This window comes from Henckelia pumila, chromosome 2 (assembly GCF_033568475.1).
Source record: "Henckelia pumila isolate YLH828 chromosome 2, ASM3356847v2, whole genome shotgun sequence".
NCBI classification, from domain to species: Eukaryota; Viridiplantae; Streptophyta; class Magnoliopsida; order Lamiales; family Gesneriaceae; genus Henckelia; species Henckelia pumila.
In genome coordinates this window covers 182,859,393-182,873,089 of record NC_133121.1, presented here as the reverse complement: position 1 = coordinate 182,873,089, position 13,697 = coordinate 182,859,393, and the positions used below count along the sequence as shown (strand labels likewise).

General features: G+C 36.8%; 1 protein-coding gene across 2 annotated transcripts; it reads right to left on the bottom strand.

Moving 5' to 3' along the window:
- Positions 1-10,086: 10,086 nt before the first annotated feature.
- LOC140885404 (uncharacterized) lies at positions 10,087-13,439 on the bottom strand. 2 transcript variants are annotated; one of them, XM_073292362.1, is made up of 12 exons: positions 13,391-13,439; positions 13,219-13,318; positions 12,963-13,092; positions 12,283-12,874; positions 12,125-12,187; positions 11,877-11,969; positions 11,714-11,758; positions 11,570-11,632; positions 11,322-11,414; positions 10,941-11,237; positions 10,394-10,845; positions 10,087-10,296 (listed from the first exon to the last, which is right to left on the bottom strand). In XM_073292362.1, the coding sequence occupies exons 2-10, from the start codon at positions 13,275-13,277 to the stop codon at positions 11,086-11,088; spliced, it is 1,290 nt and encodes a 429-aa protein (XP_073148463.1). In that variant the 5' UTR covers positions 13,278-13,318; positions 13,391-13,439; the 3' UTR covers positions 10,087-10,296; positions 10,394-10,845; positions 10,941-11,085. The 2 variants fall into 2 exon arrangements, with proteins under 2 accessions (XP_073148463.1, XP_073148462.1); XM_073292361.1 differs by having other exon boundaries at positions 13,219-13,400.
- Between the last annotated feature and the right edge of the window lie 258 nt (positions 13,440-13,697).

Sequence of the window (13,697 nt, the reverse complement as noted above, 5' to 3'; positions counted from 1 at the left end):
TAGAACTGCAATTAGGACTCCACTCGTATTATTGTAGTTGGATGGAACTTGTAACCCAGGTTGGGTATCATCGGCAGAAATCCATACGGGGTGTGGAATGTCCAACATATTAAGTTGATCAACAACAATCATAGTGATAAAATATTAATTATTGTAATTTTGTATTCGAGAGAGGAGAAGAGTAGAAGAGTAGGTAGAAGACAAAGAAAGAGATGAAGAGATGGAAATTTTTTTAATAATGGTGAATATGAATATGAAAAATTAAACGCATTTTATCTTTATTTATAGAAGAAGAAGATTGGGTGGGTGAGTGAATAATCATAATCCATACGGTTGAGCACTTTAGCTTTTGTTCCAAAATTGTCCCTACACATTAAAATTATAAATAATTAAATTTGAAATAGTCTACATATGTTATTATCATATATTTCTCAAATAATAATAATAATAATAATAATAATAATAATAATAATAATAATAATATTATTATTATTATTATTATTATTATTATTATATTATTTTATATACATGCGTTATGCTAGTAATAAATAATAATTATAGCCCCTTATAATCGCCGAATGAATTGAATTATTCCCACATATCGGGTCACGGGTGAGAATGATTCAAATTCCTTTTTCTTGGAATGTGTATCCGAAGAAGACAGATAGATTCCGATTCCCATGAAATTAGTCTTGAGACTAGCATGGTCGAACAGTCAAGTCTTTTGGGGTCCCAATCCCATATATTTTTTTGCTATATAAATAGCCATGAAGTTGCGTCCGATAATTATTATTAATTATTAGTCGAATAAAATTCCGAAATAAATGTATTTATTGCTAGTTGTTAGTGACCATTATTATGAAAAGAATACAAGAGGTGTCCTAAACTTTGCTGGATCTATATCCCTGAAAGCTCCCTTTTGTCTATCTTTCTTGTCGCCAAATGTGAATCCAACATTTTACAACCAGAAAGTGATTGGTTCAACATTTTACAACGAGAAAGTGATTGGTTGTTCTCCTCAATATTTTTGAAAAGCACCCTTCTCTTCGGGGGAGTGAACGAGAAGGTGATTTGGAAGGTGATTTAGACTTTTGGAGTTTTCAATTTTGTGTTTCATTTTTCATATATATATTTTGAATTATTATTTTCCCTTGTCATGTAATCTATGTTTTCGATTATTTGTATTTAGTAAATAGACAATAGCATATCGATGTTTGACAATGTACTTATCCTTACAATTAAATTGTAAATGTAATTATTATAAAAATAACATTTTTATTCAGCTTCGAGATAATCAAGCATTCAATATAACATTCCAATCCAATAACACAAAGTAAACAAAATGAAAATCAACCATGAACCAGCAAGCAAGGACTTCAACTTTCGGTTATCTTTTTCAGCTTTTTTCTTATAATCTTCGAGCACGGCCAGTTTCCATTTCAACTCGGGAATTATAGTCATCGCCCTACGACACATCGGCGGATCTTCCCATGCGAAGAAATTACATCCACCACTCTGCCACGGTAAGGGAGGAAATAGGACCAAAAAAAATTAGAACAATATAATGAGCAATAAATTATAAGAAATAAAGATAATCCCGTAAAAGTGAAAAAAATTAAAACAGGACTTTCACCCTCCAATTTTTGCATCCATGGAACCTCCGACCTGGATTATCACTGGTCCAAGAAACCCTCAAATTTGCTCGTAGTCCACATTGACAGAATATCATTCCCCCTTGAGAAACTGAGGACATCGCGATCCTTGGAAGATAATGTATGATTTGGGAAGGTTGAAAAATTTATAAAATGATAAGAAAAATTTGAAGTATTTAGAAATGGGTCGAATTATGAAATAAATATATAGCCCAAAAAATGAAATTTAAAGCTCAACGTAAATGGGTCGACAAGAAAATATATTCGGTCGATCAATCATTATATTCGGTCGGACAGCGGTCGAGACGGTAGCGTGGGCATCCTCGGTGTTTAATATGGGTCAAATCATGTTGTATCACATTATATTGAATAGGTTCTGGTCGCACATGATTATTCCAGTCTTAATCCAATGGTGAGAACGATACTTTCTTCTCTACCAAATATCGCACTAATCTTAATCTTACATTATGATAGGGAGGTAATCATGTTTATAAATTCGAATAATCACAATCATAACCTTTGAAATAATATGATACAATCTCCATGAAACAAATTTCATAATAATGGAATTTAGGGTTTAGGGTTTTCAATTTAGGGTTTAGGGTTTAGGGTTTAGCATTATTTGGGGTTTAGGGTGTCTTATTGCGGGTCCGATGAAACCCGACAATTTCAAGCGCGCATCCCCAAAAAGACACGCTAATGAATCTGGATTCGATTCTTTATCGCTATTTTACTTTCGCGGTATTCGAGGTTATATAGCAAAGTAAAGTACAAATATTCACAGGATTGTCACGTGGCCTTCTCATAAATATCAATCGATCACGTCAAATATCAAGTTTTTAACAGTCGACAGCCAAATAATTATCAGTCGCCTATTACATAGACGCCGACTGGTTAATAACATATACATATTACATAATACTGTAATCTTAATCATAATCGTAAGCAATAACGTTATTCATAATCATAACCCAATTGGTTTAGTTGAATAACCAAATTTATTTTTATATGATGGTTTTCCATAAAAATTAAAATAAAAAAAAACATATATACTTTCTCTCAAGCAGGACAAATAAATATATATATACTTTCTCTCAAGTTTTTAGAAAAATTTTAGCATATCTCTGATTATTGAATTGTATCGTAATCTCAGATAAAATTGCATATGGTATTTTATTCTTGAGGCCGATGCTTGTTAGATATGAGAGGTCAGAGGACTATGGTTAAGCACATACAAATGTTGGGGAAATAGGAGTCAAAACAGAGCCTTTTCAAACAACGTAAATGGGTCGACAAGCAAATATATTCGGTCGATCAATCATTATATTCGGTCGGACAGCGGTCGAGACGGTAGCGTGGGCATCCTCGGTGTTTAAAATGGGTCAAATCATGTTGTATCACATTATATTGAATAGGTTCTGGTCGCACATGATGATTCCAGTCTTAATCCAATGGTGAGAATGATACTTTCTTCTCTACCAAATGTCGCACTAATCTCAATCTTATATTATGATAGGGAGGTAATCATGTTTATAAATTCGAATAATCACAATCATAACATTTGAAATAATATGATACAATCTCCATGGAACAAATTTCATAATAATGGAATTTAGGGTTTAGGGTTTTCATTTAGAGTTTAGGGTTTAGGGTTTAGCATTATTTGGGGTTTAGGGTGTCTTATTGCGGGTCCGCTGAAACCCGACAATTTCAAGTGCGCATCCCCAAAAAGACACGCTAATGAATCTGGATTCGATTCTTTATCGCTATTTTACTTTCGCGGTATTTGAGGTTATATAGCAAAGTAAAGTACAAATATTCACAGGATTGTCACGTGGCCTTCTCATAAATATCAATCGATCACGTCAAATATCAAGTTTTTAACAGTCGACAGCCAAATAATTATCAGTCGCCTATTACATAGACGCCGACTGGTTAATAACATATAAATATTACATAATACTATAATCTTAATCATAATCGTAAGCAATAACGTTATTCATAATCATAACCCAATTGGTTTAGTTGAATAACCAAATTTATTTTTATATGATGGTTTTCCATAAAAATTAAAATTAAAAAAAAAACATATATACTTTCTCTCAAGAAGGACAAATAAATATATATATACTTTCTTTCAAGTTTTTAGAAAAATTTTAGCATATCTCTGATTATTGAATTGTATCGTAATCTCAGATAAAATTGCATATGGTATTTTATTCTTGAGGCCGATGCTTGTTAGATATGAGAGGTCAGAGGACTATGGTTAAGCACATACAAATGTTGGGGAAATATGAGTCAAAACAGAGCCTTTTCAAACAACGTAAATGGGTCGACAAGCAAATATATTCGGTCGATCAATCATTATATTCGGTCGAACAGCGGTCGAGACGGTAGCGTGGGCATCCTCGGTGTTTAAAATGGGTCAAATCATGTTGTATCACATTATATTGAATAGGTTCTGGTCGCACATGATGATTCCAGTCTTAATCCAATGGTGAGAACGATACTTTCTTCTCTACCAAATGTCGCACTAATCTCAATCTTACATTATGATAGGGAGGTAATCATGTTTATAAATTCGAATAATCACAATCATAACCTTTGAAATAATATGATACAATCTCCATGGAACAAATTTCATAATAATGGAATTTAGGGATTTTTTTTTTTTTTTTGAGGAAACACCGCCGGAAGCGGGGGGGTTAGGCAGACCCCTACCTGTATATATAAACATAAAAAAGCGGAACAAATAAAACCTAACGGAGGAGGGGGACTAGACCAAGACCTTCCCTAAAGGCTATACAAATATAATAGAACATCAGAGCAACTAGGGTATTGGAAAAAATACAACTAGAACAACCCTAGAAAATAAGTAAATACAGACAAAATCAATGACAGCTAACTAAGTCATCGTCAGCAGTCGACCTGTGCAGTAAAAAGCTAGAAGAGATCCACAACTCAAGCCCAGCAAAATCAAAATCCGACACTGAGGCGCGAAAAGTGGCTGGCACCATCCAGAGATGAACAAAAGATCAAAGCTACGCTAGAAATATGTCCAAAAGTCACAATCAGCTGGGAAGTCACTATACATCAGAGGCCGCCAGGAAAAAGGAGGAGCAACCTCAAACCAGCAGACCCGGAGAAAAATATCAGGAGAATGGCAAAGGAAACTCAAGCCATATCCAAAAGCCCAAGAAGACTGGAAAGATCCAGGAGGAGGCCTCAGCCAACGGACGATGGCAGTCTTGTGAATCCGTTGGAGGCCGACCGAGATGCCCATCTTCCTCGCAGCCTGCATAGCCCCCAGCCAAAGACGGGGCTTGATAACAGTTGCGGAATGGGCAAGTCTCAAATAAGACAAAATTTGGAACTTAACCGTCTCCGCAGAGGAGGGTAAGTGACGGTGCTTAGCATCATTGCGTGCAGTTCAAAGGAACCAAAGCACGACAAAAGGGAGGAATTCCCTCACATTACCCCCCGAAGACCACTCGCGACCCCTTTTCCAAGCACTAAAAACAGACTGAAGTTCTCAGTGATAGGGATGCGAACTCTGAAGATAGCCCCAAAGAAATTCCACACAGAGCGGGCGATGGGACCATCGATGAAAATGTGCGTGAATGTCTCCGACATCTCACAGCACTGGCACTTGGACACAAGGGAGAAACCTCGCTGCTGGAGCACCTCATCCACAGGCAACCACCGATGCCAAAACCTCCACAAGAAGAAGGACATGGTGGGCCTCATCCAGCTCCCCCAACAGGGAGTAAAGATATCCGAGACCGAGCCTCTCGGTCTGACCTGCTCCCAAGCAGATCTCACAGAAAAAGCACCATCGGTGCTGTGGATCCAGATAGCCGCATCCGGCTCATCCACCAAAACAGGAATCTGAACGATCTCCTCCACCACCGAGGGTTTTTAGGGTTTAGGGTTTTCAATTTAGGGTTTAGGGTTTAGCATTATTTCGGGTTTCATAATAATGGAATTTAGGGTTTAGGGTTTTCAATTTAGGGTTTAGGGTTTTTAATTTAGGGTTTAGGGTTTAGGGTTTAGCATTATTTGGGGTTTAGGGTGTCTTATTGCGGGTCCGGTGAAACCCGATAATTTCAAGCGCGCATCCCCAAAAAGACACGCTAATGAATCTGGATTCGATTCTTTATCGCTATTTTCCTTTCGCGATATTCGAGGTTATATAGCAAAGTAAAGTACAAATATTCACAGGATTATCACGTGGCCTTCTCATAAATATCAATCGATCACGTCAAATATCAAGTTTTTAACAATCGACAGCCAAATAATGATCAGTCGATCATAAATTTTAAAACGGTCGAACAACGGTCGAAGAGGTAGCATCGGCGTCCACTGTGATCAATTTTGCTCCAATCCAAAACCCATGGTGATAACGATAGATTATTCTCCACCAAATTTGAATCCAATTTAATCCTACATTATGATGATTTTAGTACACACGGACGGAAATGCCAGACTTTATTTATTGCCCTGTTCAGTTCATGAATAATATTACTCCAAAGAAGACACGCATACTGAGGGATCAGCACGCATGCGCATGATTATTTATTTCCCGGTTCATTTCATGAATAATATTACTTCAAAGAAGACACACATACCGAGGGCTCAGCTCGCATGCGCATGCGCATGCTGTTTGCGCAACCCGAAGACGATATGCAAATCGAGGGATTTAAGAACCTCAATTGTATTTATTTTTGTCCCGTTTTTCTTTTTTTTTTCTTTTTTCTGCTGGTTACTAGGTTCCCTTTATTATCTTAATGTTATTATGTTATTATTATAAATATATAATGTTTATAGGCGAAATTCGTTAAAAAGGCCGGTACACGCACTCTGAGAGGCTCTGAACTCTCATCGTCTGTATTTCTTCCTTGACATCTCCCCAGAATAGTATCTATTTTCAAAATACGTATTATGGGTTCCATCAGTACTGATAGATTTTTTTTCTCATTCCGATATCGTATTATTTCGTGTTTCCATTAGTAATTTGTTTTGTTTTTCTTGCATTGTAATGTTAAATAGTATCTATTTTCCACTATGTTGGTTATGTTGGTAATAGAAGAAGAGTCCTTACGGACCTTACCTGTGTGTAACTGGGCTTCCATGAGTAGGGTTTTTTTCATTTGTTTTCATAATGATAATATTAATGATAATAATAATAGCGTGTAAACAGTACTTACGAAATTACGTTTACGATTAGTTCACCGAAGAGACATCAACCAATTAATATAGCGTATTAATTGAGAACATGCATTCAAAACGTCCCATCGCATCGGATACTCACGATAAGGATGAATACACATTTGAAACTTTCAATGTTTGTCTATAAATAGTGCATTTACGTGTTTACGTAATATTACGTTCTGCTCAAACTCTTGCACTCTTCTCTTTATTTTCTTCTCCTCTCTCGCATTCACTTTCCAATGGCAGGCGAAGGTTCCAACGTCAACCACTACATACAACATGTGGAGAGGATGTACGAAGACTTTGTCTATGAGAAGACAATGTCTACGTGTTCGAAGATTGAGGAGCTGAGGATGTACAGACAAGCGCCAATACCTCCTCGGCGAATGTCAGACGCCAGAAGACTTGATCGCATAGAGGAAAAATTTAAGAGGAAGCTCCGCATTTCGAATTCCATGGACATTTTCAAAGATGAAAATGTTCGCCGTTTAATGTTAATGAAAGAGTCTAAACATGTGAGGAAAATTTTTTACTCTTATCATTTTATGAAAATCGCCTATGATCACCCTAAATCTGACTTGTACTCTTGGGTTGCTGAATGGAAACATTCACTACTTCAAGAATTAGGGTTGTAAAAATTTCCTTTTATTATATAAAATTATGTTTCGTTAATGATTTTTTCGTTACACATGCGTTGATAATTTTTGAAACTGTAATGAAGATAATAATAACAATACAACCTAATTGTCAACCGTCTTAGTTCAAAATATTATACCCCCTAAAAAAAAGGCTTAATATATTATATTTAATTATAAACGGTCGTCGATTGTGAATGAAGGTTTACTCCACATAATAAGCGGTCGTCGATGATTTTGCTACCGAATGGAGAATAATTAAATAATAAAGAATGCCCTCGATCGAATGTGAATATCGTCGGTCGACTCCATATATTAACCGGTCGTCGCGGATTTTGCTATCGACCTACGAATAATATTCTTATTCAATGTTTAATAATTTATTACGATCTAAAATACGTTTTATATTGTACTTATATTAAATCTCATATCAACAATCTATTTTTGTTATTATATAAATTATTTTTTTGTATTTGTTCTGTTAGATTTTTATTGTGAATTATGATGGAAAAAAAAAAAGAAAATCTTAATCTACAAGTTCAAAGAGAAAAATAAAGAATTGCAACACGTATTATCTATAATACTAATCATCAATTTAATAATAATAATTATATACAGACGTATTATTTCCTAATTTTTTCTATACCCAATGAATGTGAATAAATTTCAATTTCATAACCAAAACATTTTGTCTCATCTCTATCTCATACCGATCGATAACTGTTGCGCACGTATGCAACATTCACCGCCCCAATGTTTGTCTATAAACAGTGCTTTATGTCTATGCAAATCCATCGAATAGTCACGCGACTGTTCGGGTTCCCAGACTCTTCACACTTAACCTACCCTGACTTCTGATTTCTGATTATAAAAGCACAACATCTGTGATCATTTTGAAACAAACAAATCGAAGGTTAAGTTTACAATATGAGCAAATATGGACGGAGCAAGTTCTTTAAGGTGATCACCCACGAAGCAGATTATGCCAGAAGCCTCGGAATTTTCAGCTTTATCTTGCCATTCCGAGCAAAGTTTAGCGGTAATGCAAATAGAGTTAACTGTCACTCAGATTGAGAGAGAACTATATTCTATCTTTCACTCAGATTGATAGAAAACTCTCTTTGCATGATCATGGTTCGTGAAAGACATGGTACCCAAAAACTTTGATCGGAATGGCAGGAAAAACATGAAACATCCTCAAGGTGTTGTTACCTGTTGGGGATATCAAGGAATACCTTAAACTTTATTATGCTATCCTCAAGATTGATCATGATTCTTTAAGGTGATCACCTACGAAGCAGATTATGCCAGAAGCCTCGGAATTTTCAGCTTTTTGTTGCCAGTCGGAGCAAAGTTTAGCGGTAATGCAAATAGAGTTATCTGTCACTGAGATTGAGAGAGAACTATATTATATCTTTCATTCAGATTGATAGAAAACTCTCTTTGCATGATCATGGTTCGTGAAAGACATGGTACCCAAAAACTTTGCTCGGAATGGCAGGAGAAACTGAAACATCCTCAAGGTGTTGTTGCCTGTTGGGGATATCAAGGAATACCTTAAAATTGATTATGTTATCCTCAAGGTCATTTCCATGCCAAATTCACGGGTACAAATTTAATTATAATTATACATATTAAATAAAACAGGAATCCGGTCGATCGAAGGTCCAATCGGTCTACTACATATAATAATCGGTCGTCTATGATTTTTCTATCGACCAGATTACAATTATATATATCAGGTGATTAAAATAATAGTATTTATATTCCTCGTCCTCCTAATAATATTCGTACTCATCGTATTAGTTTACAATTATAATTATACATATTAAATAAATAAAGAATGCCTTCGGTCGAGTGTGAATAACGTCGGTCGACTCCATATAATAATCGGTCGTCTATGATTTTGCTATCGACCAGATTACAATTATATATATCAGGTTATTAAAATAATAGTATTTATATTCCTCGTCCTCCTAATAATATTCGTACTCATCGTATTAGTTTACAATTATAATTATACATATTAAATAAATAAAGAATGCCTTCGGTCGAGTGTGAATAACGTCGGTCGACTCCATATAATAATCGGTCGTCTATGATTTTGCTATCGACCAGATTACAATTATATATATCAGGTGATTAAAATAATAGTATTTATATTCCTCGTCCTCCTAATAATATTCGTACTCATCGTATTAGTTTACAATTATAATTATACATATTAAATAAATAAAGAATGCCTTCGGTCGAGTGTGAATAACGTCGGTCGACTCCATATAATAATCGATCGTCGATGATTTTGCTATCGACCTGATTACAATTATATATATCAGCTGATTAAAATAATAGTATTTATATTCCTCGTCCTCCTAATAATATTCGTACTCATCGTATTAGTTTATAATTATAATTATACATATTAAATAAATAAAGAATGCCTTCGATCGAGTGTGAATAACGTCGATCGACTCCATATAATAATCGGTCGTCGATGATTTTGCTACCGAATGAATAGGTACTTCAAATTTTGCTATAAAACTCATTCATACTGACAAAATTGATTTCTACCACAAATAAATATATCGTACAATGCCAATTTTATATTGTTCGCATGAACAAATTAATTGTGCTTACATCAAATCTCATCAATAGCTGGAAGGGACCAGTCATTGAGCCAAATCGCTATGGTCAAAAATTTTCTGAAATCGGCAATGACATCATCATTCAGTTGATATGGATCGTCATTGGTCATCTCAGCAGCAATTGACCTCAAAGCATACAAACCACACTCGCCACTGCACTTAAAGAAGATAATTAGCTATCACTATAGACCAAATATTACTTAAACATTATAGTACACAACATTGATGAGAAGTAACGTAAATGGAAGACCTTGTTTTCTGCTGGGGAAATGCACACAACCTAACGCACGTCCAACTCCTTTCTGCACCTTCAAAATCCAGGGATCTCAGAGTTTCCGGGACCAAGCTAATGACACCCTTCACAGCTTTGTCGAAGTTGCTCCGAGTTGTCGCACTTATATCTGAATCCAGAAAGTAAATTAGTTGTTCCTTGATGTAAACCATCATCGTAACCCAATGGTTGGGTAGATGGATAGGAGCTAGAACCAAACTCGATGACCACCAAGAGGACGAGGGCCAATCTTCTACACATCCAGTAATGTGGCTTGTGAGTTGCTCAACGTCAATTGGCTTGTCCATGCTTGAGTACTCTGTTTGGAACAACTGTGCGAAATTAACGTTCATCAAAGAAACGTTCTCAGATAATATTTTGGGGTACAACTTCTGTAAGCTCAGGAGGCCATGCATACACTCTGCCATATGCTGGATCATAAAAATATGTTAAAGGTATATATAAAACACAATACACATGCATGTAATGACAATTGAATCAAAATCTGTTGACATGGGGAACTCACATCATATTCTAACCACTGTCCAGGGGTCATAAGAATACGAAAAAAGTTTCGATCATATTTCCCATGTTTCTGTTTGGCCCGCAATTTCTTTTTCTCCATCTCAACCTTGGGCCAATCATGTCTGACTCTAAGCAAGTACCGCTTCTCAAACTCTTGACCTTGAAGTGCAGTGTTGGCGCCATACATGGGTGCGTGAAAGGGGGGTTGAAACGGCAGATGATCTCAGCACCTTCCTCCTGCGCTCGGGTGTCAGGTGACTGAATACAATCATCTTCGGCTCATCCTCAACACAGTATTCTTAAACACATTGGAATAAATTAAATAGTCAACTAGATGTAATAAATGACCCAAACCATATTTAATTAAGGACTTGAACCATACCGGTAGGTGGTGGTCGTCGAAATTGCATTGTACTACCTGTAGCCGCTTCTTCATCTGTACGGGTTCCAAGCTGCGCATTAGGCGGAGTGACGACTAATCATCAAAGATTAAAACAAGTGATTTTAGTATGTTGTTAGGATCACAAAAAGGGTAAGGAATTTGACATTGAGGATCGAAATATGCAATTGATCTAAGAATGTTGTTCGGAGTACAAAACAGTAAGGGATTCTAACATGACGAACACGTACGTGGTTCATGGTGAGGTGGTGACTGAGGATCCTTCTCTCTTCCCTCATTGGAAGACATTCCTTCTGTATAGAGAAATAAATAAACAAGTCAAATAGATGAAAAAAATTGCCCAAGCCATATTTAATTAAGGACTTAAACCATACCGGTAGGTGGCGTTCGTCGTAATTGCAGTGAAGAATCTGCTGCCACTTTTTCATGATTTTTTGCCTGACTGATGACTAGTGATCAAATATTACAAGAAGTGATTTTAGGATGTTGTTAGGATCACAGAAAACTTTGGAGATTCTAATACGTTGGAACACATACATGGCTCACGATGTGGGGGTGACATCGGATCTGCATCAACATCCGCTTCTTCATTTGTTCGGGTTCCAAGCTGCGCATTAGCCGGAGTGACGACTAATCGTCAAATATTAAAACAAGTGATTTTAGTATGTTGTTCGGATCACAAAAAGGGTAAGGAATTTGATATTGAGGATCGAAAGATGCAATTGATCTAAGAATGTTGTTCGGAGTACAAAAAAGTAAGGGATTCTAACATGACAAACACGTACGTGGTTCATGGTGAGGTGGTGACTGAAGATCCTTCTCTCTTCCCTCATTGGAAGACATTTCTTCTGTATAGAAAAATAAATAAACATGTCATTTTAGCATGTTGTTAGGATTCAGACGAATAGTATGGTATTTGGACACAAACAAAACAAATTCATACGTGACTGGTGAGGTTTTGGCTGCTGCTGAGTGCTACTAGAAAAGACAGCAAGATGGGCTCGCAATATATCTTCCAACTCTGTCATCTTCTGTATCATATCAGCAAACTCACCACGCATCTCAGCGACCTCACCTCGCACCTCAGCAAACTCGGCTCGCATCTCGTTCATTGAAGTTTGCATCACCGTCCCCATGAAATCAATGGATGTCTGCATGGCACGCATCATGTCTCCTAACATCTGAATTTCATTTGGCTTAGGCGGCTGCAAGCCACTGGAATTGATTGGAGGTGGTGGCGGGATCGTGGAATTATTGGGGCTATTGGAAACCAGCGGGTTTGTCATCTCATTTTGGGTATCAGGTGACCGATCATGGATGTGTGACGGCGGGTTCCCCGGAGAAATATTCACATCCGGTGTATGAACAAAACGGGAAGGGGGACGCTGGCAGTAGTACACCTTCTTCCCCTGGGCCATAAAATCAACGATTTGATCAATCACATGATCTGGAGAAGGGTCTTCAAATATTCCAGTGCTGAAGTGTGCTGACATACGCTCCTCGTCAGTGGGAGCAAGGATCCCGACAATGTCAGCCTACAAGTAATACTCATAATTTAATGAGAGTAATGGATTTATGAATGAATACCATATATCTAAGAGACAAAACAATTCCTTTACTTACATTGTCAAGGGATTTGAAGCATGAATTAATTTCTTCCTTCTTAGGAGCATTCTTGCTGCTCCAGTCCTTCGTGCTCCAACGACACATACGCGGAAGTGGTAGACCAGCCTCATCTAAATGAGTTGCAAAACTGTCCACAACGCCAGGTATGCATTTGTAGGACAGGATCTGCAATTATATAACATTTCTATTTAATAAAAAAATATGACTCAAATGATATTATTACAAAAAATGACAAATCAAGATGACTTCTTACTTGTAATGGATTGATGAAACCTGCAATGGTGTATGTGAGCGAATTCTGTTTTTTTTCATTCCTTTCTTTCAATTTGTCACTTAAATTCATCGACCGCAAGCTAGCAAGAACTACATCATATGCGCAAGACCCCCAAGGATATCTATTAAAAACATCAAAGTCTTCCACTAACCTAAGCCACTCGGTGCCCACGGTCACAGATTGCCAAGTTCTCTTGGTCAACAGAACACCAGCGACAAAAAGAAGGCACGCTAGTTTTAACTTCTCAAGATTGACCTCATCACCGCCCTCGCTGCTCAACACACCAAGCCTATCCTCCAAGTTTCGCACAAAGACCACATCCATATCCCCAAAATGTCTAGCTTTAAAATCTAAATTCATTGGAATCTCAGGAATATCTTTGGAGCAGTTAAGTCCTGAGATCAAACAAAACTCTAGTTTTGAAAATCTTATAGGTCTCTTTCGAATCATCATCCAGA

Bases quoted from the DNA above. Each gene is read 5' to 3' on its own strand.
- LOC140885404 (XM_073292362.1), bottom strand. From the start codon at position 13,277: ATGAAAAAAAACAGAATTCGCTCACATACACCATTGCAGGTTTCATCA. The intron at 12,188-12,282 runs GTATGAATTTGT...TTTTCTATACAG, and splicing joins GCCAAAACCTCACCAGTCAC to AAGAAATGTCTTCCAATGAG. The intron at 11,970-12,124 runs GTACGTGTTTGT...TTTGACGATTAG, and splicing joins ACCACCTCACCATGAACCAC to TCGTCACTCCGGCTAATGCG.